The sequence below is a fragment of the Oncorhynchus masou genome, chromosome 28 (genome assembly GCF_036934945.1).
Source record: "Oncorhynchus masou masou isolate Uvic2021 chromosome 28, UVic_Omas_1.1, whole genome shotgun sequence".
Classification (NCBI taxonomy): domain Eukaryota; kingdom Metazoa; phylum Chordata; class Actinopteri; order Salmoniformes; family Salmonidae; genus Oncorhynchus; species Oncorhynchus masou.
Window position 1 is genome coordinate 22151740 of NC_088239.1, and position 18178 is coordinate 22169917.

The window sequence follows — 18178 nt, forward strand, 5'->3', positions numbered from 1 at the left end:
TTCTGACCCAGATATCGATTCATAATTAACCGTTTTTGGATTGCGTAAACATCAACAGTAATTGTGTGATGGCGGGGATGCAGGGCTGTGTTCCAAACAAAACAACTGCAAGTGTGCTTGCTCTAGTTCCTCAACGGCACAGCTAGGAGAGCTAAAAAAACACCTTATAGTTCAAGACTCTTCTTTGAGTCATAAAGTGCATTGAAATGATTTAGGAACTGTGTACACTTTGAGACTCCAGTTAGTCCTCTCACTCAAACCCTTGTCATTTTATTTGCCTTATGTTGAACCTACCCCACATTTTCCACGAATACTGTTATCATGTTACTGAATGTATCCAGAGTATTTTGAGATTTTGTTCTCAACAAATTCAGCGAAAAGTACAGTAAATGTAAAATGCACATAAAATCAACAGTGTAATGTTTGGTTTCAGTCTTGTGTCAGGTGAACTGTTATGTCCTCAACTTTGGTCTAATACTTTTCCCATTACCTCCAAACTGTTCCCTTTCAATTGCTACCATGGTTATGCACATGCTTTTCATATTTCTTCTGTAGGCCAATTCCCACGAGGGTAAAGAGTTAAGTTAAGCATTGTTGTGGACTTGTATAAATTTTCTATCAAAAAAGTGTGATTTTGAGAGTGACTCCCCCCCCAAAAAAAGGGACAAACCACAGTCCTTCTTCCTGCTTTCTTTTTTCAGTGGCATTGTTTTGTTATCGAGTATAATGATCCTTAACCTGGTATCATGACATCACTGCTGCATACCATACCGTCTTGTGCCTCTAGGAGGCGCCTGTGTCCACTGTAAATACATGTGTATGTGTGTAGACGTGAACAGTTAGTCTGACTGTACTGTGTTCTGGGTGTGTGTGTGTTTGTGTGTACATACGTGCGTGCGTGTGTGTGTGCAGGCTGTAAACTGGGCGAAGCCTCAGAGTTCCTGGTCCACCTGGAAGCCCGTATCCAGGTGCCCATGCGTAATGGGCAGGCGGGTTGCTTCGAGGTGTGTACCTGTGGCCAGAGTGGAAGGCTGGAGAACTGTGCTGAGATGCCCTGCATAGACACCTCCAAGACTTGCATTGTTGGGGGACAAAGAAAAAGTAAGCTACCGCTCACTTGTTCTAAATGGCTCGAATTCATGTGACACTTTTCAGTAGATCTTACTATTTTAAAAGCACAGAACACTTTACATTGTGTGAGGGTAGTTTTATTTGCCCCATTCTGTAGCATCCATCTGGTTTTCAGCTATAAAGGAACAATTTATACATGCCGACATTGGGCACATTTGTCGTTATACGTCTGAAGCTGACAACTGACTGTTGGACCACAATTGTGTTCAGTAGGCACAAAACGGGAAAACTTGGAAGCACGATACCTGAACTCAAAAAAAGGAACCCTTATTTTTATATTCCGTGTCAAAACATTTTGCTACCCATGCCGTGCTGAACACGACCCAGGAGTTGACTTGGGACTGGAGAGAGCTCTCTGTGGAGGAGTTCTTGGTGCTGTTGTGCCTGGTTGTGAAAGTAAAATGCTTCCTGTAGTGTAAACATCACTGCCACTCTTCTTCTTCCCCTAGCAGCATGGCAACACTACATTTAAAAAAAAACAACTAAAAATAAGGCACCCAACCAACCGCATGTTGGTATTTCCTTCCCGCGGTCTCCCTCTGGCCCGCCCTATATGTCAATACTGTGACTTGAAAGGAGCCTGCTGCCAGTCTCCTCTCTCTCTCTCTCTCTCTCTCTCTCTCTCTCTCTCTCACACACACACACACACACACACACACACACACACACACACACACACACACACACACACACACACACACACACACACACACACACACACACACACACACACACTCTCTTCTGTGAACAGCAGGGAAGAATTCAGCATAGAGTAACCACATCCCCCTCTAGGCTACACATGGCCTTCGTCACTCTGTGATGTTGCCCCCTAGTGGCCTAGTGGCTAATCATATCCCCATAGAAAAACAACACTTTGAACAACAGGATTGTCTTTCATATCTAGGTTTTATATTAGCATTTTTTCCCCCTTCCCCCCATTGTTTAATGTACCAGCTTTGAATCTACATTTGTTTGAACCCAAATCAGTTTATTGCTTTTGCTTTTATGTTTGTTTTCGCTCCGGTTCAAAAGGAGGGTCAGACGTTTCAGCCTTATTTGACACAGATGTGGTTTGCCTGAGAGTGAGAGTGGTGGGGCTTCACAGTTCTTATATCCAGCATTAGGAGAGGAACATGTAGTATCCTATAGGGAAGCCTTAGTTTAGTTAAAGATAATTTTTCTGTGTTTCAGATCCTAAAGAAATAAAGCTAAGGTATACCAGGACATCCCAAACCCGAGGGTTGCTTTAACTTCCACAGACTGTCTTGTACATGTGGCCTGTGTGGTCTAGCAGTTAGAGCCGCAGATCCTGGAACACACATACTGTACCAGAGTCGGCATGGTCTCAAATCCCACCCACGCCCTACTGAATCGCAATCTTCCCTGCTATCTCTCCATTGTCCTATTTGTTCAATAAAAAAACAATAACAAATACCTAAGGAGTGGGAATGCCCCACACACACAGCAGAAGAGGATCTTGTAGAAGTCAAGTCTCATATCAGCTCCCAGGTCTAATACTGTTGTGACGTGGTGAGGCTGGATCCAGGTGCAGAGAAGAGACCAGAAGAGGAATCAGTGCTTAAGGATAAAGGTGGAACCATGACAACTGTAGGTGCCATGACCCAGATCGCATAGTTTAAGTCTAGCAGTTGCTGGAGGACTCAAAGTGTCAGATAACAGTTACATTTGCAGCCCAATAACCACTGAAATCAGACAAGGTCTCACAGGGTGACGATGTGTTCTTGTCCTACAGACCATGGGACGTCCTTCAGGGTAGACTGCCACCCCTGTTCCTGCTTCGCTGGAGAGACCATCTGCTCCACCCGCCAGTGCCTCAGCGCCGACAGCTCAGACGAGGACCGCCGCCGCTTCACTGGTGTGTGTGTGTGAGAGAGAAACAAAGAACAGTGTGTGTGTTGATGGTCTTGCTATAATGTTTATTTTTTCCTGATCCTGAAAGCATTTTCCCTAATCTCTCTCCCCCTGCCCCTCTCTCTCTCTTTCTCTCTCCCGCTCTCCTCCTCTCCGTAGGGCTCCCATGTGGCTGCCCTGACCGCTTCGTGCCAGTGTGTGCCCGTAATGGCCGCACCTACCCCAGTGCCTGTGTGGCCCGCTGCATGGGCTTCAAAGACAACCAGTTTGTGTTTGGCCACTGCCGCAGCAGCGACCCCTGTTCCCCCAACCCCTGCCAGAAGAACCAGAGGTAAGATACTCCATCACTCCTTCTTTCCTTCAATCGTTTGTTTATTGGAATAATGACTGATTCAACACAATTGGATTGGTGAGTGCAGAGGTTCCACTATGTGCATACCATGTCCGATCAATGATTACTTCAAGGAAGGAAGGTAGGGAGGATGCATTTTCAAAGCATTCCATACAGCCTTAGTGGATAAGACTGGACACCTCCACTCTAGAGGACGTTATATCTCTCCTAACAGAGGCCTTGAGCCCTGATCCTCTTCCATCTCAGTCAACTAGCAATGTTCCCTCAAAAAAATGTAGACGTTGAGCAAATTTCAGGTCTGCTGAGCGCAAACTTGAATGTCGTGAAAATTCTGGGCAACTTCCAGCGCGCGTTTACTGTGAACAATGAGGATGTACCCGCTTTAAGTTACAGTTTTAACAGTGGTCAAGTAGGCTACTGTGGCTATTTGATCATAATGCAGGCCTACCAGAGTGGCCTACCATTAAAAAACATGGAGACAATGTATCCCACGACATTTTAACATGGAAATAGCTGTTCTATCATTCAGCCTACAGTAGCAGCCAATGTGTGGTTTTCATGTAGGCCTAGATTCCATTCAGGGCTCGGCATTAACCTGTTTGTCCACTTATCTTACAGACAAGGAGGCGACTGAACAGTTTTTTTTTGATGCAATAAACCACTTAACAAAATCAAATGCATTATTATTCCCATACCATTATTACAGAGAATCAGACAAATTATGCTCCCCTCTGCCTATTGGCTACTGAGCTTATTCAAGCCTGTCTCAAAATACAACACTGGGAGAAAAAAAAATCACTATCTGACTTGCTTTTCAAAGATGTTTAGAAATGCACACATTTCGTGTGCTTGTAGGAAGCAATCCCTTCCCTATTGCTGACTAGAAATTATCTATAACTGGGCTAATAACTTAGTATCTACTGCACCAAAGGATATGAACAAAATGTGCACACATGGCTACATGCAGCTCTCGCTTTGATCTCAAAACAAGTGCATCTACTCATGACTGCGCATGCTGTAAACCCAGTCCAGTTCAAAGTGAATGGCACAGATCCATATATGGCAATGGTCTATTTGCATATCGGCCTACTGTAGCTCTGATTGTTTATGCCGCGCCGGTCTGTGTAGAGTACTGGCTGAATCGTATGTGTCAATGCAATAGATTTCTACTCTGATGCTTTCTGCCTACAACATAATCTCTTGCATAGTTTGTTTTGTTTCAGTATGTTGCATTGAAAGTGGCTAATATGGAGTTGATTCAATCACAATTTCCACATTAAAGGGAAATGTTGACAGTGTTAATAACAGGGAAATCTCTAGAACAGTGGTCACCAAACATTTCTGAGTCAAGATCACTTTCAAAATGCAAGTCGAGATCTACCACCCTGATTTCTTTTAACATGACGTAAAAAAACGTAAGCCTATGCAACATTAACCAATTAAAAACAGCCTTGTAGCAATGAGGTTTGTGCAGTAAGCTATAGGCCCAATACATTATCACTGCATATTGGCTTTGCTTGAATTGTTGTTCGGGACAGTTTTTTAAATTATATAAAACATTTGAGGTAAGCAATATGATCACACTGGTAATAGATCCATTGTTGATTTACTTGCGAGACACAGATGAGTGACCATACATTTAAATAATTTTTATTTGTGTTTTACCTGCATCTGATGGTCAGTCTCAGCAGAGGGAGAGAGCAGCAGCCTGAGGGTCCATCTCTCAACATCCCTCCGCTCTCTCTTTCTTCCACTGACCGAAAAAGGGATACCGTCTTTCAGCTGATGGCAAAACTCGAGGTGTACAGCCTCAAGCACAAATTCATGTTGAACAGAGAAAGTTAAATATTCCTCGATATTAAAAAAGACCAAAGCCGCTAAAAATAACAACTACGCAAGCCCATAGATACACTTTCCTACTCATTCATTACTGCTGCAGTACTTGTTGTAGCGCTGAGTGGAAGTAGGAAGAACGCACATTTTATAGCTTATAAAAGTGTTGAATACAAAATGTTGACAGTGCTGAGTGAGAACTTAAACATGAACTCACTCATAAAAACAGCAGCTCTTTGCTGTGTATGTTGACAGTCTCTCTCTACTCATGGTTTTAAACATTTTGAAATCTAACAGTATCAACTTCGCTGTAGATTTATTTTATGCCTGCAGAGATGGTAATCTGAGATATCCGATTGGCCAGCGTTAGACCTATAGTGCACTTGATTTGCTCTCTGGGCCCGCCGGGAAGGAAGAGTTTGTACCTTCAGACACAGTAAATGGTGAAAAATGGCAACAGTTCGCCTACCCGGTGCGGAGGGCTGCTGAATCCGGTGCAACTACAGCCAACAGCCCAAGACAAATAAAAAAGTTATTCATTTGTTTTTTTACATAAATGTTTGGCGATTGACTAGGAATGCCTTGGAGATCGGCTGGTTGGTTACCACTGCTATAGAAAGTTGAGTGCAATCTCGTGCTTCTCTCTGTGGGCTAATATTTGTTCTGCGTGGCAGTCCCAGGAAGCTGGGCTGCTGCAGGCAGGCGTGCAACTTAGAGGGAATATTGTCCACGAGTGTTATTTCCTCTCTTGATAGATCCTATTTTCCTGCACCCTTCTCCTCTCTTCCGCTTTTTCTTGAAATCCCCTCTCAAAATGCCTCGTATCCAGTGGTTGTGTATTCAGGTGTGGCCAGGCTGTGTGTCCCCCTGTGGTTGCCGGCGGTAACTGTGTCATAAGGCGCGCCTGTATGGGGTGTGTTGTAACCCTCCCCTCCGGAATGGCCTAGAGCTCCCAGAGCCCTGAGGGTCACTCCCTGTTACCCAAACAGCGTCATCCATCTAACATTGCTCCCTCATTGCTTCCTCATCCCCAGACAGCATCGTCCATCTAACATCACTTCCTCATCCCCAGACAACATCGCTCCCTCTTCTCCAGACAGCATCGTCCATCTAACATCGCTCCCTCTTCTCCAGACAGCATCGTCCATCTAACATCGCTCCCTCTTTCCCCAGACAGCATCGTCCATCTAACATCTCTCACTCTTCCCCAGACAGCATCGTCCATCTAACATCGCTTCCTCTTTCCCCAGACAGCATCGTCCATCTAACATCGCTCCCTCTTTCCCCAGACAGCATCGTCCATCTAACATCACTACCTCTTCCCCAGACAGCATCGTCCATCTAACATCACTTCCTCATCCCCAGACAGCATCATCCATCTAACATCGCTCCCTCTTCTCCAGACAGCATCGTCCATCTAACATCGCTCCCTCTTTCCCGAGACAGCATCGTCCATCCAACATCTCTCACTCATCCCCAGACAGCATCGGCCATCTAACATCGCTCCCTCTTTCCCCAGACAGCATCATCCATCCAACATCTCTCACTCATCCCCAGACAGCATCGTCCATCTAACATCGCTCCCTCTTCTCCAGACAGCATCGTCCATCTAACATCGCTCCCTCTTTCCCCAGACAGCATCGTCCATCCAACATCACTCACTCTTCCCCAGACAGCATCATCCATCTAACATCACTACCTCTTCCCCAGACAGCATCATCCATCTAACATTGCTCCCTCTTTCCCTGGATGGCACATTATTAGGACCATAGAGATCCTATTAAATGACTATTATTATTAATCTAATTCCTAATTCTATGGTTAGGACACACTCCTTAACCACACATGGCTCCGTGTTAACTCCTATTACTACGAACATCAGAGCTGGTCTGTCACACCCTGATCTTTCACCTGTCTTTGTGCTTGTCTTTGTGCTTGTCTCCACCCCCTCCAAGTGTCACTAATCTTCCCCATTATCCCCAGTGTATTTTTACCTGTGTTCTCTGTTTGTCTGTTGCCAGTTCCTTTTTTTTCGTGAAACCTACCAGCGTTTTCCCCCTTGCTCTTGTTCCTGTTTTCTAGTTTTTCACGGTTTTGACCATTCTACCTGCCCTGACCCTGGGCCTGCCTGCCGTTCTGGACCTTTTGCACCCTACCAGGATTACTGAACTCTGCCTGCCCTTGACCTGTCGTTTTGCCTGCCCTTGACCTGTCGTTTTGCCTGCCCCTGTACTAGTAATAAACTTTTGTTTCTTCGACACTCTCTGCATCTGGGTCTTACCCAAAACGTGATACAGACGCATTTTACCCCCCCTCTCCCCTCCACACAGTAAAGAAATGTGTTTTGGCATCCTTCCTTATGTAAAGCACTGCAAACTCATTCTATAATGTCTCCCCTTGGCCATCTGTTCAAAGGCACAGAGAGTTGGTGGGATCTCTCAAACATTTGTTCTTTTTCCGTAAACAAGGTGATAAAAGTCTAGCTGCGGCCTGCAGACCACCTGATTGGTGCTGAGGTACGGATGCAGGGATGGTTACCTTGGTGATAGGGGGGCTGTGGTGGAGAAAGAGAGAGAGGGTCCCTCCTTTTTTACCTAAACGTTTGCTTGTTTTGTATAGTTCGACTCTACTGTATACAAAAGGGCAGGGCTCATTAGGTTTCATAGATTTTCACTCTCTGTTTCCCATCGAAAATCAGCATTAATGTACTGATATAAATACGTCCCCTAAAGATGGGTACCATTATGATTATAATATGGTTTATGTTTTAAATAAAGGAGTAAATGGGGTAATTCACATGGTAAAAAAGCACTGATGTCTGCTGTGAGAATAACACACCATTAAGGTACAGTACTTCACAATAATAATTAGGAACATCAGTGCTCAACTCAAACCAAAGGACCTACACTACTTGAAAAGAATAGTTGTGTACACTGACGAAAGCGATAGCTGTAACGCGTCCATGTTTTGGACTTCCACTGCTTAAAATAATCACTAAATGAACCCCCTTTCCCCCCTTCCTTCCGTTGGTCCTCAGGTGTATTCCCAGCCGTAGAGTGTGCCTTACAGACATGGTTGACTACCACTGTCCCCAGTATGAGTGTGTTGGTCGTCCCTCCAGCTGTGGCAAGATTCACATGGACCTGGCCTGCGACACAGACAACGTGGAGCACCCCAACCTCTGTCAGCTCCTCCAGATGGACAAGACCCTGGCCTATATGGGCCACTGTCAGGTAACAGCTAGACCAGGAGTATTTAAATATGTACCCTCCAAGGTCAAATCAAACGTTATTGGTCACGTACACGTGGTTAGCAGATGTTATTGCCGGTGTAGCGAAATGTATGTGCTTCTAGTTCCAACAGTGCAGCAATATCTAACATGTAATCTAACAGTTCCACAGCAGCTACCTAATACACACAAATCTAAGTAAAGGAAGGGAATAAGAATATATACATATAAATATATGGATGCGCAATGACAGCAGCATAGGCAAGATGCAATAGATGGTATAAAATACAGCATATAAATATGAGATGAGTGATGCAAGATAAGTGAACATTATTAAAGTGGCATTATTAACGGAACTAATGATCCATTGATTAGAGTGGCCAATTTCAAGTCTGTATGTAGGCAGCGGCCTCTCTGTTTCTAGTGATGGCTGTTTAACAGTCTGATGGCCTTGAGATAGAAGCTGTTTTCCAGTCTCTCTGTCCCAGCTTTGATGCACCTGTACTGACCTCGCCTTCTGGATGATAGCGGGGTGAACAGGCAGTGGCTTGGGTGGTTGTTGTCCTTGATGATCTTTTTGGTCTTCCTGTGACATCGGGTGCTGTAGGTGTCCTGGAGGGCAGGTAGTTTGCCCCTGGTGATGCGTTGGGCAGAACGCACCAGCCGGACTACTGCTGGTTTTCTATTCTACCTGATAATTCATTGCACCCACCTGTTGTTCCAGGTCAAAATGGGTCCCTGATTATAGTAGAAGAGTGGAACTGGAACGGTCTTCAAGGTCCAGATTTTAATATGAGGGAGCTAGAACCTGTCCTGCATGGGCCATTGTCGGGTAACAGTTTGACAGTTAGCCAAAGCAACTTGTTGAAGTAGAACATTTGAAACTTGCTGTCCAAGTTTCCATAACATCTGCACCAACCTTTTCTGAGTCAGGATCACTATCTGAGTCAAAATGCATGCCGAGATCTACCGCTCTAATATTTTATTAACATGACTTAAAATATGGAAGCTTATCGGAACTCGAGTCGCACCACATTATTTCAGCTTCATGCACAAATTCATGTTGTTACTCTTATGAACAGAGAAATTGAAATATTCCTTGATATTAAAAAATACCCAAGCGGCTAAAAATAACAACAACGCAAGCCTATAGATACATTTTCCTACTCATTCATTACTGCTGCAGTACTTGAAGGTAGCTCTGAGTGGAAGTAGGAAGAATGCGCATTTTATGGGTTATACAAGTTGAATACAAAATGTTGACAGTGCTGAGTAAGAAATTAAACATGAACTCACTCATAGAAACAGTATCTCTTTGCTGTATTCGTTGACAGTCTCTCTCTAGTCATGGTTTTAAACGTTTTGAAATCTCACAGTATCAATTTTGCCGTAGCTGTATTGTATGCTGATAAATTACTGCAGACTCGGTCATCTGAGCAATCTGATTGGCCAGCAGTGGAATAGTGCACTTGATTTCCTCTCCATGGCCACCGGGAAGGCAGAGTTTGTACCTTCAAACACATGAAGTGGCAACAGTTTGCCTACCCGGCGCGCAGGGCAGCTGAATTTGCTGCACCTATCACCAACAGCCCGAGACTAATAACAAATAGGAACTCAAGGCTTTATCGTTGTGTTTTTTACAGAAATGTTTGGCGATCGACTAGAAATACTTTGGAGATCAACATGTCGATCGACTGGTTGGTGACCACTGCGCTAAATTGACTATAAATGTTGACAGTGTTTAAGGGCTTTTGGACAATTCAATACATGTAATTAATTTGTGATGAGAATGCATGCCAGAACTCATAAGGAGAGGCAGCAATAGGTAGCATTGAAACACCTGCTAGATAGCATTAAACAATCAGCTATTTGAAAATCGCCCTACTGAAGGGAGATGCACAGCATGTAGTCAATCACGCAGAGATAATCCTTGTTTTTAGAGTCTCTGAAAAGCTTTTCTCTGTTTGTGTTCGTGAACGCTTAAATGGAGAGCCTGCATTCAGAGGTAGGATAACAAGGCCCAGCTGTTGCAACACAAACACACACACATACTCCAAATTTGCATATCCTACCTCCAGTAACTGACTGAGTATGTATGTTTTTGCCATGGTTTATGAGAGGAGGCAGATATCCCAGCCCACCAAAAGCTGAAATACCCTATGGTTTTGTCTAATAAAATAAGGTTCTTTAGGTTCTTAGTCTGCCCATGCACTTAGTCTACCTGCAGACACATACATCTCCTGTGTAGGACTGTGCTTGTACATGATACAGGCAAAATCCCCCCATGTTTGTGTGTGTGTTTATGAAAGTGGAGAATTAAAGCTGAAAGTTGAATTCAAGTGGTTATTTAGTGTTTAGGGCCTGGTAGGATCATGTTTCTCCATTGCGGTCGCTCACAACATCAGCCTCATGGCGTCTCGCCTCGGTAGCTCTGAGCAGTGGCTCCATCAGTGGAACAGACCGGATTTAGTTTTATACACGTTTAAGGGAGACGACAACCCATTAAAAACCCACTTCAGTCCCGGTGTCAAGTCACCGAACCAAGAGGCACGCAATCAAACCGTTTGCAGTGATGTAGGAGAACTTAACTGCCCTCCCCCTCTCCGAGAGTATTGCTGAGGTACAGAGCTATTCAAAGAAAACCAATACACCTGGTGTGATATATAAAAAAAATGGCCTCCCTATGTGACTAATTGGAGTAGCTTACCTTGATTAAGTTTATCTGGATATGAATGATGTATTATGAAGAGTAGAAAGGTCACGTGTATTTATGATTTAATATATGATATTTTTCACAAAATACATTAATAAGGGCTGAATCCTAACTCAAACTTTCTTGTGTTTGTGTGTGTATGGGTTTGGGTTCTGTGCAGGATGCCTGTAAAAAGGCGCGGCCTGTGTGCGGCCACAACGGCGAGACGTACAACACAGTGTGCGAGGCCTACTCGGACCGCGTTGCCGTGGACTATCAGGGGCGGTGCCACGCCGTGGGGGCGGTGGCAGAGTTTGCCTCTGACTCAGGCTGTGACATGATCCCCTGCCCCGCCCTGTCCACCCCGGGTTGCATCCCTGTCACACCACCCGGTCAGTACAATAGAGACAGAAATCATATAATATCTAATGTTTTATTTAATTCTGTGGTCAGTACACTCAGTGGCGCAGCCACGTTCACTTTGACATATAAAGGCTCTCATGTTATACTTAGGATTTTTCCACACAGGAACACAAATCTTATTACGATATTGTTGTAATTGACTCCTAACCTCTGACCCCTGACAACTTGGTGGCAACCCCTTCCTCTCACAGGTGCATGCTGTCCTCTGTGTGCGGGCATGCTGCAGATCCTGTGGAACAAGGAGCAGATTAACAACTTTGCTAAGGTCAGCACCTTCTGACATGCTCCTCACTTATTTGGGTCCCAGGCTGTGTTTTATTTCAGAAAAGTTGTCCCCTCTCACTCACTCACTTTTCCAACCAGCTGGCTGCTTTGTTGGATTTTAATGGATTTTAACATTAAAAAGAGGGTTAAAGGTTCGCTGTTGTGTTATAGATGTTGAACATTTACGAACAATTGTTTTGCTGCATATCTGAATCTAAACTGTGGACACTACTTTGTGGATTGAAGAGGACTGTCTATGTATAAGTAGGGTTGCAAAATGTAGGTACATTTCAATAAATTCCCTGGTTTTCCAGAAATCATGGTTGGAGGATTCCGGATTTCCTGCTTATTAACTCCTAATTCCCGGAATCCTAAAATCTGAGCATTAGGAAAACCCAGAGAATTGATTGAAAGTTTCTAAAAATGTGCAACCTTAGGTGTAAGCAATAGCTCCACCAACTGCGGAATTCTGTGTGCAGGCTTTTGTTATACGGCCCTGCTCCTAAACACTAGATTCTGCTAATCAAGGGCATAGTGTCAGGTATGATTGTGCAGGGCTGGAATAAAAGCCTGCAAACCCAGTTGACTAGGTTTTACTCAACTGGGATTAGCCACCCCCTTGGCATCGACTGTTGATTTTGAGCTGTAATGACACCAAACGACCACTAGAGTGAGGCCTAGATCCAAAATACCAAGCATCAACATCATGTCTTCCTCTGGAATTCTTTGCCAGTTTGAAATGACTGGGTCGGGCCGCAGCTTTAAGAGCAAATGCCCAGAAATTCCTTGTATACATGCTTATAACAGCTAATGTAATTCAAAGCAGGTTCGTTATAAACCTGGGCTATTAGTCTAATTTCCAACACACACATCTTATCAACGTTAAGTCTAGAACATAAACCTGCTAATCGCAAACAAATTGCCTTTGGATTTGGGCCTAGACGACATGACTCACTCAGACAAGCAATGGATATACACATCATAGTTTTTCCAACCAATCCTCCATATTGGTGTCAAACATTCCATGACAGCAGGCACTATACTGTAAGACATTCATTGCCCTTTCAACTTCTGTTCACAAAGGTATTTCATATTTCTTAATAATTGGGGATGAATAACATGTATTGACCACATTCAGCACGAACTTGAAGAAACCCGCAGTTCAGTTTTCCTTTATCTGCAATGAATTGAATCTCAAACTTTTCCCCCTCTGGCTCTGGTTCTGTGCGACTGTGTTTGTCCTCCTGGTTTGGTGTTGCAGTTGAACAGGAAGCAGCCAGTGACGGTCCATGACATCCTGAGGATCCTGCGTCTCCACATCTCCGTGCCGCAGTGTGACATCTTCGGCTACCTGAGCATCGACTCAGAGATCATCGTCCTCATCGTCCCAGTGGACCAGCAACCCACCCCACTGCAGGTACGCACACTTACGCAGACACTGAGCTAGCTAGTTTGCTGTGCACGCTAATAGCTTTCCTTCGGTGATGTCACCAGCTCTGAGACCTTGAAGTAGACTTTTCCCTGGCTCTACAATGCCTGGGGCTTTTGTGAAGTGACAGGTAATGATGCTTTGTGTTCAGAGGGTCCCTGGTTTGAGCCCAGGATGGGGCAAACCAGGTGTCTGTCTGTCTGTCTCTCTCTCACACACTCTCTGTCTGTCTGTCTCTCTCTCACACACTCTCTGTCTGACTGTCTGTCTGTCACTCACTCAATCACTCTCTCTCACAGAGACGTATCGACTGTCCTTCGTTCACAATAGATAAGCCTGGTGCTCTGGCTACATGAGCTTCCTCTCAGACGGACAACAATTGATTCCCTGCTTGTAGGCCTATTCTTCAACGTTCCAAGGCCAAGTAGTGCACTATATAGGGAATTGGGTGTCATTTGAGACACATCCTTAGTTTTACTTCCTGGTTAATGCATGACCTGGAGCCTAATCAGCATAGCATATACTAAACCTTGGGGCCAGATCATCCCATCATGGTGTTGTGAGTGCTTTTGTTTCCTACGCAGAACTGAGCCCTCTGTTTCTCCACCCCCTCACAGTCATTACAGAAGAAGAGAGGAGGCAGTTGTTAACAAGCTGATCGCACACACAGAGGATGCCCATAGGGCAGTGTTTAGAGACATGGGATATTCCTGAATGGGCTTGGAGGACACTTTTGTGATTATCTTCTCATAGATTCTGAAAAGAGTTCACGATTATTTGGATTTTTTTATTCGGCTTATATCTCAAACTCAAAAAATGTGTTTGGTGGTAACCTTTTCACCACAAATGTACCAGCTGGACTGCCTATTCTCTCTCTCTCTCTCTCTCTCTCTCTCTCTCTCTCTCTCTCTCTCTCTCTCTCTCTCTCTCTCTCTCTCTCCCTCTCTCCCTCTCTCTCTCTTTTTTTTTCTTTTTCTCCTGTTTGAAATGTAGTTCGGATAACATGTTTTGCCATGCTTGTGGTTAGTCTGATGGGGTTCATGGGGAGGAGCGTAGTGAGTTGTGACACAGCCTGTAGACTAGCCTTCTGGTGGCTCTGTAGTGAATATGAACTAATGGTTCAGTCACACAGATGTCTCAGGGGCGTGTGCTCAGTACAGTGAAATGTTTGAATAGAGCTGCCTGAAACGACTTCCTAATTCTACACGAGAGACAATCATATTGGTTCTGCAACAATACATCAATTGCTGTCTGACGGTTCTGTGACGTTGGGCCGTCCTGAACAGGGACTTTATCGGGGAGTGCACAGGAGTCATGATAAACATGTCTGGGCCAATATTTCACTGTTATTTGTTCAACTGCCGTCTCCAGTTCTCCCTGAAAATAGGTTTCATTTCAATGACTAAGCTGGATAAATAAAGGTTAAACACAACGATTTTCTAAACGCCTCATGAGCCCGGAGACCCAAACCCCCTCTTACTGGGGGACGAATCAAAGTCCTCTCTCAGAATCTCTCTTACTTCACTGGGACAAATAATCAGACATCTCATCACTACCGTCTAGGGTGAAACGCCCAATGAAGTTATTTTGCACACCCTTTCCACCCATTGTATTGCTGTCTCTGCAAAAACAGCCCTGAGCCGATAATGATCGATGCAAACCGGCAAATGGAGGTCACAGCCAGCCTTGCATCATTCTCTCTATGACTCTATTCATAGGAACTATTTGTCAATAATATGGGCTTTTAGGTGGTTCGTTAGGATTGTTTCATACACAAATAAAGAGCCTGGTTTGGTACACGTTTGTACCAAAATAACATTTTCAGAAGGGAATAAAGATACACACACACACACACACACACACACACAAACAAAAGCATAGAAAACTGTGGGAGGAGGACTGTGTGTCTGTAAATTTCACCTGATCATTGTGTGTGTGTGTATCCCGTCTCAGATTGAAGCCTGCAGCATGGAGGCGGAGAAGATTGACTCGCTCATCAACTACGGCAGCCCCACCCTGGTCTCGCATGTTCCTCTGTCTGCCTTCCTCACCTCCGAGGTCTCCATCTCCACCATCAGGTCCGCAGGCCACGCCAGCTCAACGCCCTCCTCCCTGCCCATCTTCTTCTGCCTCGCCCTGGGCCTCCTTCTCACTTTAGCACCAGGCCTATCCGAGGCCAAGCTAGCCTCTGCTAGCCAGCCAGGCCCCGCTGGCAGGAGGCTGGGTGTGTTGTGGAGTATTCTGACCCCTTCTCGGGTCATTGCCTGACAGGAAGCATCAGCCTGTAAAAGCCTTGACAATCAATCCCATTAACTCTACTGCACCAGCGTCAACACAATCATGGACGAGAAGCTATGAGAAGAATCCTAATTGAACGAGATAAGCGGAGACACAATCACATTCCAGCTTTGGTTCCACAGAGCTCTATATATATATCGTTATAAGGAAGATGAGTTTTATCACACAGGGTTTTGTATCCGTTTTATTCTGCAACAGAAGCTCTCTCCTCCTCTAAAGCTGTGGAGTGGGGAGTTTGTGTGGGTTTTTGCCTGCGTGCTTGTGTTTATGCGTATGTGTACGCACACGTGTGTGTGCGTGACACAGAGAGAGAGAGAGAGGAACCAGGTGGTTAAGTCTCAGAGGGGGAGTCAGGTCTAGATGTCAGACAGGTGCGCTCCCAAACACTGACATTTGTCCCAGATAATCTCAGGGGTGTAATTACCCTCCTCCGCCTCCTCCCCCTCTCCTCCCCTTTCTCCCACTCCTGTTTTACATTTGTACTATTGTAAATAAAGAGCGAGTGGGGAGGTGCTGACTGAGACAGTAATACTGGAACGTGAAACAGGTCAAAGGCAAGCAAGCATTCCCGCTCCGTAGGCTGAAAGACACACAAAAGGGATTCTCGTTGTTCCTCTAGTGTAGATAAAATATCAAATAAGGAGGAACGACAGCCATGTTTTTAATGAAAATGCCAATCATCACTTTACCCATGATGCACATGGGTAGGAACAAAAAAAATAGCAACAACATGCTTTGCATATAGTTCCTATGTGAAATAAATGCAATAACTTTATAATGTTGATAATAATTATTCCGAAACTATTCCGAAATGTTCTATATTTCAAATAAGAAATGGATCGAGATGTGATTCAATATGTGCCATTTTCTAAATGTTTTATTCTTGCATGATGACAATTATGAAGTGTTTTTACTCCAGAATGTATTGTACTATGTTTGTCCTGTCCCCACGTTTGATTTGATGTTGTCTCTATGCCTACGCAACACGAAGTGTCCCCGTTTTCTACAGTATTATCGTGCTAGGCAGCTTTGTAGCAGCAAACCCTTCAAGGGTCCTTGTAGTATTGTATCTGTTTCCGAGGGATTTAAACTCAGTTTTTTGTTGTTTTTATGTTATCAAGTGTTCATATTGCCAATGTTTAGAAAGAGTATAGCTGTAGGCACTTAAGCATTATGTTAATCATCACTGTATTGCATCATTGTCTCGGTGGAGATGGCAGTACTTGCAGTGTGTTTGTAAAATGCCAACAGAATGCATATTTTATAAAATATAAAGTCCTACAATCAAACAGAAGGTTGTTTGTTGTTGTACATTTCATCATCTTAACTCCTTAGGAAGAATAATTGAAGTTTTAAAGATTCCACATTGAAGCAGAAGTGACAAATAAAATATATTTTATCAATCCAGCCACATTAATATGCTGTTCTGAACATCTCATTTGTCTTCTTCATCCTCCCTCCTCAAAAAGTGTTCCAAAGTTCCTCCTCTCAAATCTTCTTCTCAAATACGTTGTGAGCAGGAGGCAAGGAAGGACATGAGGAATCTAAGGAAAGACAGATGAGAAAGAGCCAAAGCCTTCCCAAACCACTAGGCAGGTAGCCTAGTGGTTTGAGCATTGGACTTGTAACTGAAAGGTTGCAGGATTGAATCCCTGAGCTGACAAGGTAGAAATCTGTTGTTCTGCCCCTGAACAAGGCAGTTAACCCACTGTTCCTAGGGTGTCATTGAAAATAAGAATTTGTTCCTAACTGACTTGCCTATTTAAATAAAGGTAAAATAAAAATGTATCCTCTAACATGCAATGACATACTATCACCACAAGGGTGTGTCTGGCTCTGGCATAGCCTCTAAGGTGGTGGAGTGCTGTAGATAGTGACCTGTAATGATGTAGTACTCTCCTACAGGGCTGGCTGTGATGGGAGTAAGCAAACAAGTGTCTATTTCCTAGGGCCCCTCGTAGGTAGTGCTCCAGAGAGCGGATGTGGAAACCCATGGTGTCTGATGAAGGCCTTGGCGTCTCCCCTTTGGTCCAACGTTGATTTACACGCTTAACTATCCACTGTGTAAATAATGATGACGAGAAGCCTCCTCTCAGTGTGTGTGACCTGCTCTTGAGAATTTGCGCTGGTGTGTGTCTGCTTGAAATGTGTTAAACTTTTATTTAGTGGGATGAACTCGATCACCTCTCTCCAAGAGCAGTAATTTATCCAGATGTAGAATTGTTTCCTAAAACATTTTTTCCTGATCCATTTAGAGCGTTGGGCCAGTAACCAAAAGGTTGCTGGATCGAGTCCCTGAGCTGACAAGGTAAAAATATGTTGTTCTGCCCCTGAGCAAGGGAGTTAATGCACAGTTCCCCGGTGCTGGAAGATGTGGATGTCGATTAAGGCAGCCCCCCCCGCACCTCTCTGACTCAGAAGGGTTGGGTTAAATGCGGAAGACACATTTCAGTTGAATGCATTCAGTTGTACAACTGACTAGGTATCCCCCTTTCCCTTTTCCATTGCTGACCTACCTAGCCCCAACACTCTTAGATAAAAGGCCGTGGCTAGTACCTAAAGTGAACGACCATGTGAACGCCTAACTAGCCTGTGCCCAAGTCGCCAAAGGCCGTATCTGGAGTCTCCTGGCTCTCTAACTCTAGCTTTTAAATG

At 44.4% G+C, this 18178-nt stretch overlaps 1 protein-coding gene across 1 annotated transcript in view; it reads left to right on the plus strand.

The window, feature by feature from the left end:
• The window catches only part of LOC135517362 (reversion-inducing cysteine-rich protein with Kazal motifs-like), a 57057-nt gene extending 40117 nt beyond the window's left edge, over positions 1-16940 (plus strand). Inside the window, exons 14-21 of the mRNA XM_064941589.1 lie at positions 913-1101; positions 2885-3007; positions 3163-3334; positions 8226-8421; positions 11291-11501; positions 11724-11797; positions 13058-13213; positions 15179-16940. Coding sequence (XP_064797661.1) covers positions 913-1101; positions 2885-3007; positions 3163-3334; positions 8226-8421; positions 11291-11501; positions 11724-11797; positions 13058-13213; positions 15179-15493 — 1436 coding nt within the window. The 3' untranslated portion in view covers positions 15494-16940. The remainder of the gene's footprint in view (positions 1-912; positions 1102-2884; positions 3008-3162; positions 3335-8225; positions 8422-11290; positions 11502-11723; positions 11798-13057; positions 13214-15178) is intronic.
• The last annotated feature ends 1238 nt before the right edge of the window (positions 16941-18178 follow it).